The sequence below is a fragment of the Arachis hypogaea genome, chromosome 3 (genome assembly GCF_003086295.3).
Source record: "Arachis hypogaea cultivar Tifrunner chromosome 3, arahy.Tifrunner.gnm2.J5K5, whole genome shotgun sequence".
In the NCBI taxonomy this organism is placed as follows: domain Eukaryota; kingdom Viridiplantae; phylum Streptophyta; class Magnoliopsida; order Fabales; family Fabaceae; genus Arachis; species Arachis hypogaea.
Window position 1 is genome coordinate 42,624,668 of NC_092038.1, and position 23,324 is coordinate 42,647,991.

Below are 23,324 nucleotides of genomic sequence, written 5' to 3' on the forward strand. Positions count from 1 at the left end.
CCTATTTTCCTTTTAGAAAACTAAATTAGTTGATTATTACACAAGTTTTGATTACATTGAACATTTGAACAAATTCCCAATGCCGTGTTTGGCTTTGTTAAAGCTTTTAATATGTTAAATTGTGACTTTTTTTTCAAAAATAAAATATGTACTATTTGGTTTTTATATGGACTACCAACAATTATTTAATATGATTAAAAAAATTTAAAATATGAAGAACTAATTGAAAAATTAGATCAAATGTTTAATTAAGAACAAATTATCATTTTGATTCCAAAAGATTCAATTTTTAATAACATGGTTCTTTAGGATGTCATTTTAACCATCCAAAATGATCTATGATGACAAAATGTACCATTTTTTATTTTTTTATAGGTGGCAAATCTTGTATTTGATATTTTCTTTATGTAAATATTTGTATAATTATTTAAAAGATACATTTAAAAATAAGACGTTCGATTTCTAGAGGGAAAAATTAGTATTGCAACATGCAAGTTTGTCCCTGTCAAGGGTTGCCCCATCTAAAACCTGTAACCTAATATTATATCATATGGATATCAAATGCATTATTAGTAGGTATTTTTCATTATGAGAGTTTTATTTATGTGATTTTTACAGTATGCTAATTTTTACTATTAATCGAGGTGAGATTAAAATAATTTAATCAACTAAGACAATTATGATATGATAACGAAGAGAAGTTCTTATATATACAACACATCACCAAAGAACAAAGATTTACGTCTTATGTTTGTGTGACTCGGATACTGCATGCCTGTGCCTAAATCATTGTACCTCGTACTTTGTAAATTATAGTAGCTACAACTTACGTTTCCACCATGCTCAAATCAACATTCACTCCCATTTTCTGGGCACTTGTCCCAAAACCCATGTCTCCAAAGCTATCACCCAACGTAATCATCAACACCTTCGCAAACAGCACTTCACTTGTTCGACAAAATGTCTCACTCAAACAACACCAATGCATCACCCCTTCATCAGCATACATTCACCTCCCCTTCTGCAGAAAACGTTGCCACTACTGTGACTTCCCCATTGTTGCTCTTGGTTCCGCCTCGGCCCAAATAGACGACGACCCGCGAGTGGTAAACTACATACAATGGCTCTGCAGAGAAATCAGTGCAACACAAGTGGAACTTGATGCCAAGGCACCCCTTGAAACAGTTTACTTTGGTGGTGGAACACCCTCCCTCGTGCCTCCAAGGTTGGTTTCTTTGGTCCTGGAGGCCTTAAAAATGAAGTTTGGGTTGAGTGAGGATGCAGAGATATCGATGGAAATGGATCCAGGGACTTTCAATGCTAAGACGATGAAGGAGGTGATGTTGTTGGGAGTGAATAGGGTGTCTTTGGGAGTTCAAGCATTTCAGGAGAAGCTATTGAAGTCTTGTGGGAGGGCTCATGGTGTGCAAGAGGTTCATGAGGCTATTGATATTGTAAAATTATGTGGGGTTGAGAATTGGAGCATTGATCTTATAGCTTCTCTGCCTCATCAGACCAGTGATATGTGGAAGGAAAGTCTAAGGCTCACAATTGAGGCAGAACCAACTCATGTTTCTGTATATGATTTGCAAATTGAGCAGGGGACAAAATTTGGAAACTTGTAAGTAGTACTCACATTTGTTGTGACTTGTGAATGTGAAAGTAGCTTTTGTTATGTTTTGTCCTTGTAATGATTTGGAACCTGAATATCGGAGCATTTTTGCAGGTACACACCGGGAGAATTCCCTTTGCCTTCCGAGACACAATCTGCTGATTTCTATAAGATGGCTTCAAGGATGCTTTGTGATGCCAATTATAACCATTATGAAATCAGCAGCTATGGTAAGAGTGGATATGAGTGCAAGCACAACTTTACCTATTGGAAGAACAAACCTTTCTATGCCTTTGGCCTAGGCTCTGCTAGTTATATTGGTGGGTTGAGGTTTTCAAGACCAAAGAAGGTGAACGATTACATGAAGTTTGTGGAAAATTTGGAAAATGGATTAGTGAATAGCTCCGGCGATGGCCAGATTCATGCTAAGGACACGGCCACAGATATCGTGATGCTGTCCCTAAGAACTGCAAGAGGCCTAGACATGAAGTGCTTTGAAGAATCATTTGGGAGCTCTATTGTTTCATCACTGATTGAGGCCTATATACCTTATGTTGAGAGTGGACATGTAGTTTGTTTGGATGAAGAGAGAAGAACAATGGGGATAGCTGAGCTCAACAATTCTTTACTGCATAAAACAAATACAGAAAGGAAGCTGGCTTATATAAGGCTAAGTGACCCAGAAGGTTTCCTCTTATCAAATGAGTTAATATCCCTTGCATTTGGGGTTATTGACAATTGCATGGATTGCCTTCAGCACTTGGAGGTTGTTTGAGAGCATGAAGAATTATTATTATCTATTAAAGCATCACACAAGTTATTTATAACCATAACCCATAATATTCAGCAATCAATTATGTCTATATTTTACAGTGCCAACAATATTGTTCTGCGTTTGATGGGAGGTGGATGGTTACTCAGTCTCAAAACACCAACACCAACGTTTTGTTTATACAAGTTACATATCTCCTTAACAAAAATAATTACTAGTTTATTATAATCAACTTAAGGTACAAGGCATCATTACAAGTTACAGCAAATTTCAAACAGTAATCAATTCTGTCAAAATATTGATCTGTGCTTGGCAACGGCTTAATGAACACGTGTATGACGATTGCAAAAAATATTTTTCCTTCCATTCGTGCTTGATATCCTGCAACCAATAATTCGCCTCAAATTGTGTTTAAAACAGAGCCAAGTTTGATTTCCTTATCACAATTCCATCACTGTTCTCCACAACTCATTCATTAGCACAAACATGCAAAGCACATCATTGCTTGTATATCTTCCCAGCTTGTCAATCATTATTATGATTGCAACTGTTTAAGTGTCAAACCTGCAGTGAGGGAATTCCACATGACAGAGTGAAGTTCTCATTAAGTGAAGTAAGAGCAATTAGATGGCGCATGACATGGAGAAGGAAGAGACTAGGGCCTAATGGGGATGATTGAAGGGTTGACAAGCATTATAAGGTTTAGCTTGATTCAAAATGCACAATGTATAACAGCAGAGAAAGTTGCACATTAAAGAAAACACAGTCCACATCGTCATATCGAATAGATGTATGTGACAGCAGGATCATCAAATTCTAGAAGTCACAACCTGTTCAATATCATTAACTGATAGCAATTTAACCATAATGTTAAATAACAACCAAGATTTGACTAGTTAAAAAAGAGATAAATCTTACCAATCATGATGGCTTTGATTTCCGTCCCATTTTTGAGATGCGGCGAAGTTCTTGAGTACTACTCTTCATATCTCTGCAATTTGCCAAATGACATTATAAAATATAGAAAAGAAAATCACATACTCTAAATTAAACTTAAAAATATAAAAAAGAATATACCTTTGTACCAGATAAAGGAAAAGATAGAACAAAGGAAGTAGCACCAAGATCAATGCTCCAGAAACCACAACGAAGATACTTTTTTGTACCTGTAGAGCAAATAACCATGACATGATATAGAGTAGCTTTATATGTGTGTGCGTACATTGTGATTATCACATAAATGGAATGAGTCCTTACCTTGCCTCCTCTAGAGAAGGGTTTCTGTTTCCCTGAGCAGGTATGGGCCTCACAAAATTGGTGTAAAAATATTTCTGCCGTCCGACAGGAAATCGCCACATGAAACAAATCAATAAAAGATGTCAATCATATAAAAATAACATTCTAGTGGCACAAATGACAGAAGAGTGAATCTTAACATTTTTTACACAAGTATACCATGAAGACGACTTGCAGATGGACCATCACTTACAGGAAAACAACTCTCAGCAAGACTCTGAAAGAAAAAAGTGAATACAAATTAGGCATACACTAAATGCTGCGGTGAACAGCAGAAGACCCTTGGAAAAGAAGTTAGAAGGAAAGAGAGACTGGAAACAACCTCACATAGGTGTTTATTCCTCGTGGCAGCAGCTGGATTACACTTGCTTCTAGAGAACTTCCTGTTCATCACAGCATCGCAATGCAATGCCCCACATAAATCAGCCAAGCACTTCCCATCACTCTGTACATACACCCCCACCCCCAAGAATTAGAAACAAACTTTTCCAATTATAAATTATTTAAATCCAAATTGGATTACATAGTTGCAACCGAGTTATTTACACATGAAATTTTGAATGAAAATATGTAGCACAATATGCATAAAAGATTACAATGAATTTCATGTCCAATATTAGAAGTATATTAAATGAGGGCACACACTCAAATATAATGGAATTATGGAAACTGAGTGGACTAATAATGTATTTAAACAGCAGAGTTTAAAGTTATAGGAAGCAGAGTATAATTGTAAAAATTATATTGGGTTGCAATACACTTATTTATATATACACCCCCCCTAATAGAACGAAAGAAAGGTAAAAAAAAAACAATAATAATAATAAAAAGAATCTACATACTAAATTGAGAAGATTGGAGTGTCTGTTATCAAAATGCTGATCAAGAAACTTCTCATCTCGGAAGCTTTTCTTACAATATCCGCACTTCCAGTCATGAAAGCCTAGGCAAATTTTATGCTCTTCTTGATCCCTAAACATGTCATTTTCAGGGTGAAGTCTGCACTTGCTTGAAAGCTGATAGTTTTCTTGCTCCAAAAATGGTGTCAAATACTAACAAAAACCACACATAACAAAGCAAACAAAATCAACAAAGATATGCCAAAAACTACAACCAGTATAATAAACTCACAAGAATTGAAAAAATAAAAAATAAATTTCCCACACCTCCTCTATTACTTTCCTAGCTGCCCTGCTCCTTTCTCTAGAGCAATGCACTTCATGGACATGCTCTTGTTCCGGTTTGAGAATTCTACATCAATAAAAAAGCATGGTAATTGGTCACCATTCATATTCCACATTTAAATTAGGCTGAATATTAAAAATGAACAATTTAATTGTGGCTCCATTTTAGTACCTTTCATCTGCATATCCCTGAAATAAGAACAAATTCAAGCGTCAATTTTGCACCTCTTGGCAGTATAACAAAAACTGAAAATCAAGGTCACTGTGATTTTCATATAGATTAAAGCTAACTCAATCAAATATTGTATCAGGAAAGTTGAAAGTGAACCCTAAATTGATTCTTCTTTGAAAAGCTGAAGCTTTTTGAGCTGAGCGGAAAGACATAGAAGCAACAATCAGAGAAGGTTGGTTACTTACCTGGTTCGGATGTATGGGTGAACTGGATGAAGAAACACGAACAATAAATTGATGAGGAAAGAGTGTGAAGAGTAAGAAAATTGAAGCAAAATCGATCGCTTTATTCATCGCTACGCTTTCTTTGAGACTGGACTTGGACCGCTATGGACTCTTCCACCATCTTTTTCCAACGCTTCTAACTTTCGTTGCTAAAAACAGAATGCATTATTAATTTGAGTAATTCTCCACGTACAATTGATTTTCAATACAAGTCATACAAGTCATTTATATTCACGTCGTTTCACATTTTTTTTGTGCCTCTTTTTCTTCTTATTCTTTCTCCGTGCTTCCTCTTCCTCTTCTTCTTCCTCCGTGTCTCTTTTTCTTCTTTTTCCTAATTTCTCTCTCGTTATCATCGTCGTCAACACCATCTCTTCCTTCCTTTTTTTATTGAAATTTCTTCTCCTCTTTTCGTTTTCTCTTTCTCCTTCATCAAAATCACTAGAAAAAAGAAGAAACATTATTCAAGGTACTATTTTACTATATTTTTCTAAATTTTTTTTAGATTGTCTCTGTCATGTGCCTCATCTTTAACCAGCCAAACATTAAAATATTTCAAGAAGAAATATACTGTCTCCTTCTATATTAAGTGTATTTCTTAAATCTTTTAGGTGTATTTTTGTAATCGGGTGTATTTTTGACTCTTCAAAACAATTTCAAAAACCATAAAAATCGAAAAAAACATAAGGAGATTGAGGGCAAAGAGAGAACGCTTTTCCATACAAATCATACAAGTCATTTATATTCACGCCGTTTTCACATTTTTTTTTGCCTCTTTTTCTTCTTCTTCTTTCTCCGTGCTTCCTCTTCCTCTTCTTCTTTCTCTATGTCTCTTCTTCTTCTTTTTCAAAAAAAGAAAACAAAGATAAAACACGCGAAAATGATTCATTCAGTAATGCGCATGTTAAGCTCAACTTATAAGACTTGTAAATAAAAATAACTTGTATGAGTAACACTCTTCTATTAATTTTTGTATGAAAATCAATTAATTTGAATTTAGATACAATATGTGATATAATACACAAATAATTGCGTATGTAAGAATTTTAAATGAATATTAATCCTTTTTTATAATGAAAAAATGTTGAAATAAAATGATTTTTTAATATTTTATTTTTGGTCAATTCAAATTAGAAAATTAAATTAAATTACATAATTAAATTTTTGAAAATTAAGAGAATACATTGAATTACTTATAAAATTTGAGAAAATATATTAAATTTTACTTTCCAAAATTGATAATTATCATGTAGAAGTTCAAAGATTATAATAATTAAGGGTTAATGAATAAGATGATTTCTAAAAAAAAATAAATGAGCTCATTTATCAATTATATAATTAAAAAAATTGATATATACATATATATATATTTGTAAAAATAATTACGTTTTATATTAACTACTTAAATAATTATTTAAAAAGTATATTTAATTAGACAACTATATAAAATATTTTATACTATAAATATATTAAAATTAAATTTATTTAAAAAATTTTAGTTAAGTTAAACCAATATTTTTATATCATATTTTTAACATATCACATAACATTTGATTGTGATAAATTAGTATCATAGAATGATAATTTTGACTCATGTATGAATGGATTATCCAAATTGACTTATATCTAATCTTTTATAAGTTTATTTATCATAATGATTAATATAGTTTGAAATTTTGAATAAACAATAAATAAGTCTTTAATTTTTTTATCTTAAAAATAAATAAAATTTTAATTAATTAAAAATATAAAATTATTTTCTAAAATATGAGACATCTAAATCATTTCAAAAATTAATTTGTCTTATATTTTAAAAAATAAAAATTTAAATGTCTCATATTTTAAAAAATAAAAAATAAAAAATAATTTTAAATTTTTAATTAGTGGTATATTCAAATTAAAAAATTAGGGACATAATTGTTTGTTTCTTTTTTGGTATAGTTTTGAACTCAAAAATTTCATGCGAAACGACGACGTAAGGTTGAAACTCAAAAAGCAAGTCCATTTTCTTCCGTGCTCATTTGTATTTTATAGTCGTCCCTGCCACCGCCGCCACCGCCGCTAGCTGGTTCTGCTGCTTCACCACCGTGAAGAAAGTAAAATAAATAAATAAAAATGGGGAAGAAGACGAAGAAGCCTGGCAAAGGCAAAGAAAAAACAGAGCGAAAAACCGCCAAAGCCGAAGAGAAGCGAGCTCGCAGAGACTCCAAGAAGCTCTCTCCCGAAGACGACATCGACGCCATTTTAGTAACCAACTCACTCTACTCTCTACTTTCGATTCCGAGTTCCAACTTTTTTTCAATTTAATTTATTTTAAATTTTCGTTTTGTTCGCAGCTAAGTATTCAAAAGGAAGAGGCAAAGAAGAAGGAAGTCCACGTTGAAGACAATGTCCCTGCACCGTCACCTCGCTCCAACTGTACGGTAATGCCGTTTCGAAAGCCAACCGTTTTCAGTTATTGTGTAACTGTCAAATACGTTTTAATTTCGTGATTATATTATTGTTGTGATTTGCTTGCAGCTCACAGTAAATCCCTTGAAAGAGACAGAGTTGGTTCTCTACGGTGGTGAATTCTACAATGGAAACAAGGTTTATGCTTCTGATTATTGATTATTCTGTGTACGTGGAAATTGAAGTGTTTTTGAGTTGTGACTTTATTGTGATTTTGAAAATTTTTGGTGCAGACTTTTGTGTATGGTGATCTTTACCGGTATGATGTGGAGAAGCTGGAGTGGAAATTGGTTTCGAGTCCGAATAGCCCGCCTCCACGCAGTGCTCACCAGGCAGTTGCTTGGAAGAACTATATTTATTTGGTGATTCACTAGTCCTTTGGCTCCGTGTGTTTGCTCATAGTTTCGTATGCAACTATAGAAACTAAGTGTTGATATACTATGTGAGCTTATCTACATAGATTAGGTCATGCTGTACTAGCGTAAATCAAGTTTGTTTTTCTCAGGTGGTGAATTTACGTCTCCGAATCAAGAGCGGTTCCATCACTACAAGGTTAATTGATGTGTTATATTACTACCATTGTCATGCAAATGAAATGTGGCTTGCTATATTGGCTGTTTGGCTATATAGAGATGTTTATTTTGGATTCTGAATTTCTGATCTATGTAGGATTTTTGGATGTTCGACCTGAAAACAAATCAGTGGGAGCAGCTTAATTTAAAGGGATGCCCGAGTCCACGGTCAGGACATCGAATGGTATGATGTACTTAAGACATTACTAATAAGAATGCTAGATTATTAAAATGTTTAATCAGGTTCTGTTTAACCAGAATACTACTGCATGGCAAAGTTCCTCAGTTGAGTTACTACTTACCATTGATTGTGTCTTGGATATGTCACCTGTCAAATCATAGATCCCCTCTTAGTTTATTTTTATTTTTCTTTTTTGCTTTTAGTTGCAACACAAATGTGAAGCTGGAATCATACTCGTACCAACACCAAACGAATCAAAATTTCTGAAAACAAAGCTTTATTTATAAGTTCTGCTGGAAATATGGAAGTTAAATGGTCTATTTGGTTTACAGCTTGATTTGGTTCATTTGGACATGATATTCCCAGCTCTTAGCTTGCTTTGCTCATTGCATTTTCTGAAAGTCTTAAGCCAGCAAAGTGAAACATTCTGCTTGTCTCTCTTTCCATTTCTGCTGTATTTGAGATTTTATGCCGCTTTCTTGCTATTGTTATGTTTGGGACTATGCTTCATAAATCTAAATTTATAGTAATCATGCTTTGTGATATCGTATTATGAATCTTAATGTGCATTTAATCCTTGTGCTTTATTATTTGGTTTTTTTGCAGATATTATACAAGCACAAGATTATTCTTTTTGGTGGCTTCTATGATACACTTAGAGAAGTGAGGTTGTTGATGCTCCATATTTTTCAACATGTATCAAGTCCATAGTTCTGTAACTTATATGCCTTTGATATCCCCCCCCCCCCCCCCTTCTTTTTAGTATAATAAAACTGCTTGCAATGAAGAGCTTGCGATAGCTAATAGATGAGAGTTGTTTTGAAAGTGAGCTCTAAGATATTTTTTCTGGGTTAAACACAAACTAACTGGAAATGCTTCACTTCAATAACATTTCTGTGCCATATGAGTGTTAACAGGTTTTGTATAATCATGCAGGTATTACAACGATCTATTTGTATTTGACCTTGATCAATTTAAGGTAAATATATTTCTTGGGCTATATTTGTTCAATTAATATATTAATGTGCTATCTGCTGGTCTAATGTTACTGCTGATATGCCAAGTTGCATGGTACAATAATGCTGATTTTTTACTCATTAATTGGGACTGATGGAGTTATCATTTGTCCTGTAGTGGCAAGAAATAAAGCCTAAGCCTGGAGCAATGTGGCCTTCTGGTCGTAGTGGCTTTCAATTATTTGTTTACCAAGATGATGTGAGTTAATTATTGGACCTTCTTATATGGATCTAGTTTATGTTTTAAATTTCATGGAGGCATGCTTATATAGCCAATTTTTCCTCTATGTGCTGTATTGTCATTGTGAATCACTAAGGTGGGTCTATGAAGTAATTTTAAGTTCAGAAACTATCTTATTTACATTGTTCTTTCCATATTACAGATATTTCTGTATGGTGGCTATTCGAAAGAAGTTTCTTCTGATAAGAATGGATCTGAAAAAGGAATAGTTCATTCAGACATGTGGTCCCTTGATCCTAAGACTTGGGAATGGAACAAGGTAGTGAGTAGTTTGAAGTTTAATATTAAATGAATTTTTGTAGTTCTAATTTTTATCCTTTTCCCCTCTCTATCTTTCATATGTTTTGAAAATGAGATATCAATCCATATCAAGAGCAATATGGTTTAAGTATCTTTGATTCATCATACAATGTTGGAGAAGTAGAGGCAGATGCTCTTAAGGGATAATTTTACTGTACAACTGTATAACTGTGAAGATGACAAGATGTTGTGTGTGACTGATGTTGAGTAGTCAAAAGGCAACTATAAAATAAGCTTAATGTTGTGGAGGTGAGAATATTGCAACTGATGACTTGATATGCTAGACATCACATGATAAAATTAGGAATTAATGCACCAGTGGAGTTTGGTTAGAAGATATGTGAAAAGGATAATAGGATCTCACTTTAGTTAGTTGCTCATCGGGTCATGTGTGGAAATGACCATTATATAGAAGCATCAGTAAGCGAGAAGAGTACATGGACAATATTGTAATCGCCAGAAGTAGAGAGAGACAAAAAAAGGAAGGCAAAGTGAATTATTAAGAAAGATTTAGAGTTTAATCATTCAACTTTAAACATGGATGATGAAATTATGATAGGAGACTAGTTCTGTATAATTCATAATTCTTATAGCTCACTCCACTTAATAAAACAAGGATTGGTTGGTCTTGTTTTCATCTTAGAAAATTTTGAGCTTTCTTGTAGCTTATAGTTGTGCCCACATTGTAAATCTGTAATAAACTTAAATGTTCATAGCCAGTGTTCAACAGAAGCATAAACTTATTCTCAGTATTCAATTAATAGTGTTTTCTCTTATATTTTTCTTCTCTATCTTCTCCCTCATACACACACAAGGGACCCAGAAAAATAATGTAAATTTATCTCTTCAGGTAACTGATTTTTTCATCATTCGCCCCCTTTCATGATAGGTTAAGAAAAGTGGAATGCCTCCTGGGCCTCGTGCTGGGTTTTCCATGTGTGTTCATAAGAGGAGGGCTCTTCTGTTTGGTGGTGTTGTGGATATGGAAGTAGAAGGTGAGCTCCTTTTTTTTAATGATTATTAATTTTAGCCATTTGTGATTGCATATAGTCTTACTATAAGTTAATAGGAGCCATCAGATGAGATTATATAGTCCTCTATGTGGCCCATTTAACATTTTTGTGACCTTTGTAAACAAGTAATGGCATCTGAGTATCTGACAGTTCACCTAGGTTCTTTTGGAAGGGGAGTGTTTCTTTGTTTATGCTTGCTGTATGGTCAGGCTTCTAATTGCACTAAAATTATGCAGGTGATGTGATGATGAGCTTGTTCATGAATGAGCTTTATGGCTTCCAGTTAGATACCAATCGCTGGTGAGTCCTATATTGTGTCTGCGCTTAATACATCATTTTCAGAAGTTGCTAGTTGCTCGTTTAAACTCAATTCTTCCATTATTTTTAAGTTTTCATCATTTTGCATTTACACTAATTGGCATTTTCTGCATGCACATGTTAGGGTTAAAAATAAAATATGCTATAATTAGTTGTTAGATAGGATAGACTAGGTTTTCATGTATCTTGATTAGCTTATTATTGCTCTTGTTTTGGCAACAGGTATCCTATAGAGTTGAGAAAGGAGAAGTCAACAAAAGATAAGGTAGATCCCATGTAAATTATTCCACGTACATTTCAAAAACTCTTGTTTTTAGATCTCTTTTTTCTATGTAATATTATATTGTTTATTAACAAGATGGTTTTGCAGTTAAAAAAGAATGAACAAAAGTGTATTGGTGATGTTGATAATAAGACAGAAGAAACTGAGGATTTAGAGTATGAAGAAGACGAGATTGATGATATATCTCAAAATATTGCTTCAACCGTGACTATTGCTGATAGTGAAACACTAGCCAAATCTGAAGGAAAGTCTAAGGAATCCCGTGCTAAGACTGATGTTCAGAGTTCTTCCTTGCCTGAGGTTGTCATTTTGGACTAGCATATTGTGGCACTTCTTAAGTTTTTCCCAGTTCTGATCAATGATTTTTCTCCGAAATCTGCAGGTAGTGAAGCCTTGTGGACGTATTAACTCCTGCATGGCAGTTGGAAAAGATACATTATATATATATGGTGGCATGATGGAGATTAAAGATCAAGAAATTACTCTTGATGACTTGTACTGTTTAAACCTCAGCAAACTTGATGAATGGAAGTGCATAATACCGGTTTGTTACATTTTCTTAACCCTTTTTTGCCTACCATTACATGCATCCATGCATCACTGCAAATAAAGAGCATATGTATCTGTGCAAACTATACCCAAAACTATGACTTGTTAGCACTGTTTACTGTTATTTAACTTTGTCTACTATGTAATGTGAATTGGGCTGGCTTATAAGTTTTTATTAAATTTGAAAAAATTCTGTCGTAAAATATAACCTGATGATGCTATCGCTCTTGATTTTTCATGAATGCAGTTTATTTAATATAGAATGTCTTATGATAGTAATGGACTAATTTTCTATTTGAATGTGCTTTTTTTTTTTTTAGCTTTATTTTCTGTGGCCTGACTTAGCTTTTTAACAACCCAGGCATCAGAATCTGAATGGGTGGAAGTCTCGGAGGAGGATGATGATGAAGAAGATGAGGAAGAGGATGGTGAAGATGAATCTGATGGGGATAGCGGAAGCGATGAGAATGAAGATGACGAAGAAGAGGAGGAAGAGGTGCACGTTCAAACTGTGTAATTCAAACAAGAATAAAAATGGAGATTGAATTACTCTCCTCTGTAGTATTTATTGTTGGGAATAAGACACAATTCCCCCTTGAGAAAACACCTTTGACAGAGAAATAAAATAGACACAATCACAACACAAGAATTTAACGTGGAAACTCCAATTACCGGAGAAAAAACCACGGCCGTTGTCAAATGACAACCAGAGAATATCACTATGTGAAAATTGTTACAACACATAGACTTCTTTCTCTCACCGGCACCCCAGTACACCCACACTCTTTCAAAGCAAATATCTAACTACACCTCACAACACTCTCTAATCAAAGAGTACAGAGGAAAAGAAAAATCAGATACAAGCTTAAAGTGTTTCTGACTGGTGCAAAAAACAAATGGAGAACTTAGCCTCATATTTATAGCCTAGGCCACCCACTCCATTTGCTATCCTAAGCAATGTAGGACTAATTCAACCAAATCCTAACAATCTCCACCTTGATTGAAATAGTCACACATCTTCAGCTTCCATTGTCAACACCGACAATTCTTTGCTGCCATTGTCTATACCGACAATCATAGTTCAGAGAACTATCATACTCCACCATGAAAGTATACTCACTTGGAATTAGACCACTCCAAGAATTTCGCCTTGGTACAGATCGAAACCTTGCTGAAAATTCATGGTGCAACTTCCAAATTGGCTTTTCCTGGAAGTTCTTCAGCCATCGACCTAACTCCGCCACACACCTTGCATCTCAACGCCAACCAATGCCCGTGTGCAATTGTGGACCTGATTGCCACAACTCATCCTTATCCATGGCAGTGCGGTAATACCATGAGGATACTTCTTGTCTTCTAGAGAACATCATCTTCTCTCATAGAGAGAGCAACCAGAGATCTTCTCCTTCAACGCCTTGTGCAAACCTGATTGTATCAACACATCCTTGACTTGTACTTGCCACAAGCCAAAATTGATTCTTCCATCAAATTTCTCTATTTCAAGCTTCACAGCACTTGAATATCCTGACATTGTTGCAACCGTATACTGGAATATTATAACTCAACTGTAGACCGTGCACTAGGAAGGGTCCCCAGGAAAGAGAGGTGGGTCACAATGGACACACTTAAATACCAAGTCTTTCCTTAGCCAGAACCTTTTCCAAACTGCACTCTCACAGAGTCACACTGCCTTCCAGCAACAACAACAGCAACCAAAGAGATTAGACTAGGCTGCAACCACAGAGCATACTAAGAATAAATCCCACCGAACCGAAGCTCTGATACCACTTGTTGGGAATAAGACACAATTCCCCCTTGAGAAAACACCTTTGACAGAGAAATAAAATAGACACAATCACAACACAAGAATTTAACGTGGAAACTCCAATTACCGGAGAAAAAACCACGGCCGTTGTCAAATGACAACCAGAGAATATCACTATGTGAAAATTGTTACAACACATAGACTTCTTTCTCTCACCGGCACCCCAGTACACCCACACTCTTTCAAAGCAAATATCTAACTACACCTCACAACACTCTCTAATCAAAGAGTACAGAGGAAAAGAAAAATCAGATACAAGCTTAAAGTGTTTCTGACTGGTGCAAAAAACAAATGGAGAACTTAGCCTCATATTTATAGCCTAGGCCACCCACTCCATTTGCTATCCTAAGCAATGTAGGACTAATTCAACCAAATCCTAACATTTATGTAGGTTCATTATAAAAAAATTTTGAATGTATAATAAATTGCAGAAGGGAAGGCGATTGATTTCTAAAAACAATTTAACCCATCAGAGAGAAAAGGTGGAGAAAACAGTATAAACAATAGAAACTGAGAAAAGATCAACAACATATCCTCTTTTTGGAGTTTTGCCTCTTACTGTAGTTTCATTATTCAAACTTACTTTGTTATTGTTGAAATCTTTCTGTTCTTTATGTATTTTTCTCTTTATAGTTTATACTGTAACCTCCTGTATTATTGACTTGGCTTCACTTTTTGGTCAGTAGAATCAGAATGCATCAGTTCAGATGGGAGATGCTGTTGCTTTAATAAAGGGAGTTGGAAAGAATCTGCGTAGGAAAGAGAGGAGGTCACGGATAGAGCAGATCAGAGCTAGCCTTGGCTTGTCAGATTCACAGAGAACACCATTGGTAATTAATTGGTTTTTATTGATTAAACAGTTGATAACGAATATATGAATTTCACATTGAGTAATAATATAGTAATCCTAAAAGGAAAATTCTAAACGGTACAAAAGTGTTTGGTACTAACAACACAAAAAATTAGGTTAGAAGTCATTGTGACTTGCATGTTGTTATATAAGAAATTTTCTTTCATTTATTTTAAGCAAGCCATTCTTTGATTGAATACAGAACAATTCATATACTTGAAGTGTCTGAATATTATGTATATTCAAATGTACAGGAAATCATCTCTTTATAGAGGATTTACAGAAATAGAAATAACTAGAAAATGGGAAAAATACTAGCCTAAAATAAGGAAAGATTTCTAATCATAAAATCCCTAAAAATAAGCTAAACTAAAACTGGAAAGGATATTATAATTAATTCTATTTACAGAAAAGTTTCATAAAATAAATTAGGAATTTGATTTTGATTTGATCTAGTCAACACTCCCCCTCAAGCTGGCTTGAAGATATCCTTCATTGACAGCTTGCTTATTATGCTATCAAAGGTCTTCTTGGGTAATCCTTTAGTTAGAACATCTGCCAATTGTTCCGTGGTCGGAACATATGGGATACAAATCTGTCCTCTTTCAATCTTTTCCTTTATAAAATGCTTGTCAACTTCAACATGTTTAGTTCTATCATGCAGAACTGGATTATGGGCAATAGAAATTGCAGATTTGTTGTCACAATACAACCTTATTGGTGGAGAAATGGGAACCTTTAGTTCTTGTAGGATTTTCTCTACCCATAGTGCTTCACATATTCCATGAGCCACTGCTCTAAACTCAGCTTCTGCACTACTTCGTGCCACAACACTCTGCTTTTTACTCCTCCAACTAACCAGGTTTCCTCCAACAAAGGTGCAATACCCAGATGTTGACCTTCTATCCATGACATTCCCAGCCCAATCTGCATCCGTATAGGTTTCTACTTGAAGATGTCCATAGTTTTTGTAGAGTAACCCTTTCCCAGGCGACCCCTTCAAGTACCTTAGGATTCTAAAGACAGCATCCATGTGTTCTCGGCCAGGTGAATGCATAAACTGGCTTACCATGCTCACAGCAAAGGCTATATCCGGGCGTGTATGGGATAAATAGATTAGCCTCCCCACTAAGCGCTAATATCTCCCTTTGTCCATTACATTTTCTGGTTCAGCTGGCTTCAATTTTAAGTTAGGCTCTATAGGTGTTTCAGCAGCTTTACAACCAAGTAATCCCGTCTCTTTTAAAAGATCTAGGATGTACTTTCGTTGGTTCATAAAAATGCCTTCCTTAGACCTTGCAAATTCAATTCCAAGGAAGTATTTTAATGAGCCAAGTTCTTTGATTTCAAAAGCTTTGGCAAGCTTTTCTTTCAAGTCTTTTAGCTCCAAGCTATCATCACCTGTCAGAATAATGTCATCCACATATACAATTAAGATGGCAGTTTTATTAACTGCTGAATGTTTATAGAAAAGTGTATGGTCAGCTTGGCTTTGAGTATAACCAAGTCCCTTCACCACCGTTCCAAGTCGTTCAAACCAAGCTCTTGGGGATTGTTTCAATCCATAGAGGGATTTCTTTAGTTTGCACACTTTATTCCTCCCTAATTCAGCCTCAAATCCAGGTGGAAGTTTCATGAACACCTCTTCCTCTAGCTCCCCATTCAAGAAAGCATTCTTTACATCCAATTGATGTAAAGGCCAATTGTAATTCGCAGCAAGAGATAAGAGAATCCGCACAGAGTTGAGTTTAGCAACTGGAGCAAAGGTCTCTCGATAATCTACTCCATAGGTTTGTGTAAATCCCCTAGCTACTAACCTAGCCTTATACCTCTCTATGCTTCCATCAGCATTGCACTTGATGTTGAAAACCCACCTGCAGCCAACCAATTTTGCATTCTGTGGCAGATCTACAATCTCCCAAGTTTCATTCTTCTTGAGTGCATGCCACTCTTCCATCACTGCTAATTTCCAATTGGGATCATCTAGTGCTTCCTCTATATTCCTAGGCTCAAACAGATTTGTAATTTTAGAAGTAAAAGCTCGATGTTTTTGAGAGAGATTTTGGTAAGAGACATAATTGGAAATAGGATGGTTGGTGCTGGTTTTAAGTACCTTTTTGGTGCAGGTTCTGGTTTCTTTCCTAAGGGCTATTGGCAAATTATTATTAGAAGTGACAATTTCAGATTTACCTGGAAGATCTTCAGGTACTACAGTTGGGCCGTCTTCCGGGTTTTCAGATTGGGTTGATACAGAGATGATGGGCTGGTCTCTATTCTTCTTGGGATATTTCCGAACATAACATCGAAGCTCCTTTTCTGATTGTGGTATTTCTTTTTCTATTTGTATTCCAACTAGTTCTGGCACAATTTCAGAATTGATTTCCACATCTTTTTTTGCAATTATTTCAGAATTTGTTTGATCAGTGAAAGTTGTATCCTCAATATGTAAGATAGGAGTGGGTAAAGGTTCATGCAAAAAATTTTCTCCCCTTAAACTCTCCCCCTGAAGAAATTTTTTCTGAAAAAATGTTTCATGTTCCAAAAAAGTAACATCCATGCTTACATGACATTTTTTTGTGTGTGGATTGAAACATTTATAACCCTTTTGACTTGGGGAATAGCCAATAAAAATGCATTTTTCTGCCCTTGGATCAAGTTTACTTCGGGGTGAAGGTGTATGCAAAAATACAGTACAACCAAATACTTTTAAAGGTAAATCAGAATACAATCTACATGCTGGAAAATTCTTTTTGAAAGTATCCAACGGTGTGCAGTAATTTAACACACGTGTAGGCATTCGATTTATGAGATAGGCTGCTGTTAGGACAGCATCCCCCCATAAATACTTTGGAACATTACCCTCAAACATAATGGCACGTGCTACTTCAAGAAGATGTTTATTCTTCCTTTTAGCAATGCCATTTTGTTGAGGTGTATTGGGGCATGTAGATTGATGTTGAATACCTTTTTTTTGAAGAAATTCACCAAGATTTTTGTTAAAGAATTCAGTACTATTATCACTTCTTAAGATTGAAATTTGTGTCAAATTGAGTTTCTACCATTTTTGAAAAATATTGAAAAATTTTAGAAACCTCAGATTTTTCATGCATGAGATAGATCCAACATAGTCGTGTGTGGTCATCGATAAAAGTCACAAACCATTTCTTTCCAAATTGGGTTGTTATTTTCGATGGACCCCATACATCACTATGAATCAACTGGAAAGGTTTAGATGCATGATAAGGTTGAGAGTAATAAGGAACTCTATGACTCTTTGCACGAATACAACTTTCACATTTAAGTAAGGAAGAATCAATATTCTTAAACAAACTTGGAAACAAATGTTTGAGATATGGAAAATTAGGGTGTCCTAGTCTATTGTGCCAGAGCATTATTTGGTCCTTTATAGACATAGAACTATTACCACTAAATCCTTGAGCTACTTTATCTTCCGAAATATCCTCAAAATAATAGAGCCCATCCATCATCTTAGCACTGCCAATCATCTTCCCCGAAGTTCGGTCCTGAAAAATACCATGAGTATCAAAGAATGTCACAGCACAATTGGAATCCTTGCAGATTTTACTAATAGAGAGGAGATTACAAGACAGCTTTGGTACATGTAGGACATTTTTTAGGTCAATGTTTTTAGACAATTTAATGGTACCTTTTCCAGCAATGGATGAAAAACTACCATCAGCAACTCTAATTTTCTCATTTTCAAAAGAAGGAGAATAAGTTTTAAATAAAGGAGAGAGGCTGGTCATATGGTCAGATGCACCTGAATCGACAATCCATGGTGCATTCAAGTTTGAGGTGCAGTTAAGGGACATAGGAATACTAAAATTACCTGTTTGAGCCAAAGAACCACTAGGAGTACTAGATAAAGAACTGGAATTTAACAGCCTTATGAGCTGCTCAACCTGTTCAGCCTCATGATTAATGACTGAGGAACTGTCAGCCATATCTATAAATCAGAGGCACAGTGCAGAGATTCTGCTCTGATACCAACTTGAAGTGTCTGAATATTATGTATATTCAAATGTACAGGAAATCATCTCTTTATAGAGGATTTACAGAAATAGAAATAACTAAAAAATGGGAAAAATACTAGCCTAAAATAAGGAAAGATTTCTAATCATAAAATCCCTAAAAATAAGCTAAACTAAAACTGGAAAGGATATTATAATTAATTCTATTTACAGAAAAGTTTCATAAAATAAATTAGGAATTTGATTTTGATTTGATCTAGTCAACACATATTATTCACACCAACTGTTTTCGAGCTACCAAGTGGTATTCCTAAATTTCTCTTAATTACTAAATGAAGTAAACGATACTTTTTGTTAAAATATAACAAGCATAATAGAAGAGAAGAAATACACAGAATGAGATAACTCTTTTATTGTTATTCTTATTATATGTTACGTGGAGCACCCAAAAGGCTATTTATAGGTGAAAGATGAGATATATGAACCAAATCAAATAAAATATTCATAACTGATTTATAATTAATTCTATTTGATCAATTCCTAACCAAAATCAGATAACAATAAGGACATCCGCATTTAAATATTTCATAACACTTTTAACATTTTGAAACCCTAAAAAGATACTCAGTTCTTCCTTCATTTACTAGTTAGAAAGATTGTTAGGAAGATAAATCATTTCTCTTTCAAATTTTACTACTTTTATGCTGCATTCTTAATTGTTTCTTGTTGCATGTAAAGCCAGGAGAATCGTTGAGGGACTTCTACAGACGTACAAATATGTATTGGCAAATGGCAGCGCATGAACATACTCAGCACACTGGGAAGGTAGGTTCTCCCTTCTCTCTTTTTCCTTTACTATAGTATTTTGATAATTTTCCTCGAAAAATAATTTGATTTATAGTAGTTTTACTGGTTTCCCTATTTCTGTTTATGTTTTGTTTCAAAGTATATTTGGTGTTGATCTCAAATGTTTTCTTATATCGGCCTAGTGCAAAGTGTTGGTTTGATATTAATGCAATTAATGTCTCATTGGAATTGTTTGTTATTTCTTATTGTGCCGATCACATCTAGTGGAATAAGGCTTTGTTGTTGTTGTTGTTGTTATTTCTGTTTATGTTGTTGTTATTTCTTATTTTGGATGTACGTAGATGGGTTGACCTGATTGTGTATTATTTTAATAAATGTTGCCAAATGTAGTTGCAAATGATATATGGTGCTCAGTTATATGTTGCTGCCTTTTTTTCTGTTTTCAACTGCGATCAAATTTCAGCTACCTATTTGATAGGATAGAGTAGAAGTATTGGGAGTTTCTTTCAAAATGAGCAATATTCTGGATTCTGGAACTTATTTTTTTTCTAAGAGGCTCCTGGAAATTGTTGGGTTCATTCCCCTTATTCCCTATTCTTGGTAGTGAGTACCATGAAATCCGTTTGTGTGGATGTGGATTTAAAAAACTATTTGATTACATAGGGTTAGTAACCAGCTTTAGACATCAAAATAATAAATAGCCTATTCAAGCTGAGAACAGTAGAATTAAGCCCAATTAATTTTTAATATTTTTTCGGGCAATTTTAATTGTTAATGTAGCTAATATATTATATTATATTAAAATAAAGTAAATATGTATTTAGTGATTTAATAATTAATAATGTTCAATGTAAATTGTTGTTATGTTATATAAAAAATATATTTATTTATAATAATAATGAAAAGTGAAGAGCATTTTCGCAATTTCTGCGCATCAAGCACATTCCAAATCAAACGGGTGTTTTGCCAATGCCATTATCAAATAGTGGAGGGAATAAAATTATTTTGTTTATAAGTTTCTTCCCCTACCTGCGTTCTTTTTTTCATATTTTTCATGGAGTTACTAACTAGGGCTTCATGTCTTTGTGACGAAATTCTACTGTCATAGGAACTTCGCAAGGACGGTTTTGATCTTGCTGAAGCTCGATACAGAGAGCTAAAACCAATTCTTGATGAGGTAATATTTTGTTGCACACTAAAACTTAGGACTAGGAATTATATTCTTACACCTAAAAACCATTTCGCTTTTGGGTACTCAATTCTCTTCGTTGTACACTGCAGCTGGCTCTATTAGAAGCTGAGCAGAAAGCTGAAGAGGCTGAAGGGCCTGAAACAAGTAGTAATGCAAAGAAGAGAGGCAAGAAGAAAACCAGAAATTGATAACTTATTACAAGGTTATGATGCTATAGAAAATGCAATTTGCAATTTTGAGTTAGTTTGATTTTTCATTTCTTGCAAATTTTTAAAGAGGCATGTCTTTCTCAAGATGTTGTAGTAGTAAAGAATTCACTATACAAAAGTGGAAATTTGAATTGATCCTTAGTTGTTTTTGCCTTAAAAAACTCACTATGCTTGTTTCCCCTTTTATATAATGTTTACATTTCTAAGCTTGAAACTGGGTTTTAGCTGTTGTCAATTTCTGTGTCTTCAATCATCAAAACATTATTGGTCCTGAAACTTTAGTAGTTATGAATTGTTCTAATGATAAAATTCAAAAAAAAAAAAATTTGTTGATACTCAAAACTCAAAAGTAGCATAATAAATGTGAACATGTGTGTATAATAAACCTTAATGATTACATGTCACACACTCACATGTACAAACCCTAATACTAGTTGTCAACTGAAAAATGTTCCTTGATAGTACAATTAAAACAGATATCTCATCGGAAGAGTTTTAAGTATTTCAAGAATATCGGTGTTCTAGTATTTTTATCTATTGATCTTAATTATATATAAATTTTAGGATTGAGATCAACCGCTAAAATAATTATAACATTGGTATTTTTTGAATACTTGACAAGTTTTATTTATCTTATTTGATAGTAATTATATTGAAATAACACTATTATTTTCAAAATATAGGAACACTTAGAATGGGCAAGTTAATTATGGGAGCTAAACCTGAAGCACATTAAAAGAAGAGCCTAACAAGTAACAAGGTCCTCCTTACTTTGTGCTACATGATTGTATTTCTTAATTCTTTGTTAAACAGAGTCTCTTTCAGAGGCTCCCTTTGGCATACCGATACAGATACCGTATCTCAAAAGAAGAACCCACCGCAGTCCCTACTCTAAGATTTTATATATATGAAAGTGTAGCATATTAATTTATGTATTGATGAAATAATTTTATGTCACGCATGCAGGAATTATATAATTTTATATGAGGCCTTTGAGAATCAAAGCTGCATTTGTGTTCACACAGATAAAATCAAAACAGGTATTTTCTCACGCGTGGCTATGTTTGTGAAAAAAAAAAGAAAATAGAGGGAAAATTCAGCTTCAAAGTTATTGTCACTTTTAAGTTCTATGTACTGAAATAGTGGTGGAATCTCTCTCACAATCACAAGTAACGAGAAAGAAGGATAACTTTGAACCTACTATTAAAATATGGATTTAAAAAATTAAAAGAATAAATAAAAAAGAAAAGAAACAGAGGGATCTTAAATACATAATGAAGAATGGCATCTAGCCTGTAACAATTATGGGAAAATGAAAAAGAAGGTATTGTCTTATATATGATTCTGTAAATCTTTTTATTGGTAAAATAAATCAATTTAATTTCTTTTAAAGCTAATTTTTTTAAATGACACCTGAATGAACAAATGTTCTTAAATACCACTTTTATTAGTTTATTCCCTCCCACCTAGTAGGGTAACCAACTAAAGAACATGATATTATACATGATTTTTGCATAAGTACAAAACAAGATGGAATATTATAAACTATGATCTCAGCAAGAAATTTGGAAATTCTAATTTGTAAGTGAAAATTGTGGGATTATGTAACCATATGAGTCACAAAAATTAAATAGCTTGGGTCCATTGAGAAATAGAGATGTGAATCATAACATTCAAATTGGGTGATTAAAATGGAAGAGTGCCTCGATACCATTAAAACTATAGGGTATAGTTATAAGACCATGTTCTATTAATTTTCCAAAAAAAAAAAAAAGACTGTTGCACTATTAAAGTAAGTAGCAATCTTTTGGGGATAAATAACAAAATAAGTTAAAATGTTGCAAAATAAATGAGTGGTCAATTAATCACCCAATTTGAACCCCATTAAATAAGTCAACATTTTTTATTTATTGACTCCATTTTAAATTAATTGTCATTTTATATTTTTTTTTTGATAAATAAAAAAATTAATGTATAAAAAAATTATAACATTAATCAAGTAGAACTGAGGGTGAATAAGAAATGATTCAATAAGATATCCCATACAATGAATCGTAAGCATTTTTTTTAAAACAACCATATTCAAAATCTACTTCTAGTTAGTCAAACAATGTTTGATTATGTTGGTGTTGGACTGTTGGTGGTGGTGGTGGTTGTATATGGTACCTTTAATCCTTCAAGAACACGTTTCTAATTTCTATTTTT

At 34.0% G+C, this 23,324-nt stretch overlaps 2 protein-coding genes and 1 pseudogene across 3 annotated transcripts; 2 read left to right on the forward strand and 1 right to left on the reverse strand.

The window, feature by feature from the left end:
* The first annotated feature begins 550 nt into the window (after positions 1–550).
* Positions 551–2,473, forward strand: LOC112790390 (uncharacterized). Its single transcript, XM_025832769.3, has 2 exons — positions 551–1,621; positions 1,727–2,473. Exons 1-2 carry the CDS (start codon positions 840–842, stop codon positions 2,385–2,387), a joined length of 1,443 nt encoding a protein of 480 aa, XP_025688554.1. The 5' UTR covers positions 551–839; the 3' UTR covers positions 2,388–2,473.
* Positions 2,430–5,488, reverse strand: LOC112790391 (uncharacterized). 2 transcript variants are annotated; one of them, XM_072232889.1, is made up of 10 exons: positions 5,282–5,488; positions 5,037–5,053; positions 4,847–4,931; positions 4,523–4,732; positions 4,003–4,125; positions 3,840–3,897; positions 3,642–3,715; positions 3,462–3,550; positions 3,303–3,375; positions 2,430–3,214 (listed from the first exon to the last, which is right to left on the reverse strand). In XM_072232889.1, the coding sequence occupies exons 1-9, from the start codon at positions 5,387–5,389 to the stop codon at positions 3,306–3,308; spliced, it is 834 nt and encodes a 277-aa protein (XP_072088990.1). In that variant the 5' UTR covers positions 5,390–5,488; the 3' UTR covers positions 2,430–3,214; positions 3,303–3,305. The 2 variants fall into 2 exon arrangements, with proteins under 2 accessions (XP_072088990.1, XP_025688555.1); XM_025832770.3 differs by having other exon boundaries at positions 2,430–2,948; positions 5,282–5,487.
* A 1,801-nt stretch (positions 5,489–7,289) lies between these two features.
* Positions 7,290–21,333, forward strand: LOC112790392 (uncharacterized; annotated as a pseudogene).
* The last annotated feature ends 1,991 nt before the right edge of the window (positions 21,334–23,324 follow it).

Coding starts and splice junctions, on each gene's coding strand:
- LOC112790391 (XM_072232889.1), bottom strand. CDS start 5,389: ATGAATAAAGCGATCGATTTTGCTTCAATTTTCTTACTCTTCACACTC. Junction 3,898..4,002: donor GGAATAAACACCTATGTGAG/GTTGTTTCCAGT, acceptor TTTTTCTTTCAG/AGTCTTGCTGAGAGTTGTTT. Junction 3,551..3,641: donor CCTTCTCTAGAGGAGGCAAG/GTAAGGACTCAT, acceptor TTTGCTCTACAG/GTACAAAAAAGTATCTTCGT.
- LOC112790390 (XM_025832769.3), top strand. CDS start 840: ATGCTCAAATCAACATTCACTCCCATTTTCTGGGCACTTGTCCCAAAA. Junction 1,622..1,726: donor GGGACAAAATTTGGAAACTT/GTAAGTAGTACT, acceptor GCATTTTTGCAG/GTACACACCGGGAGAATTCC.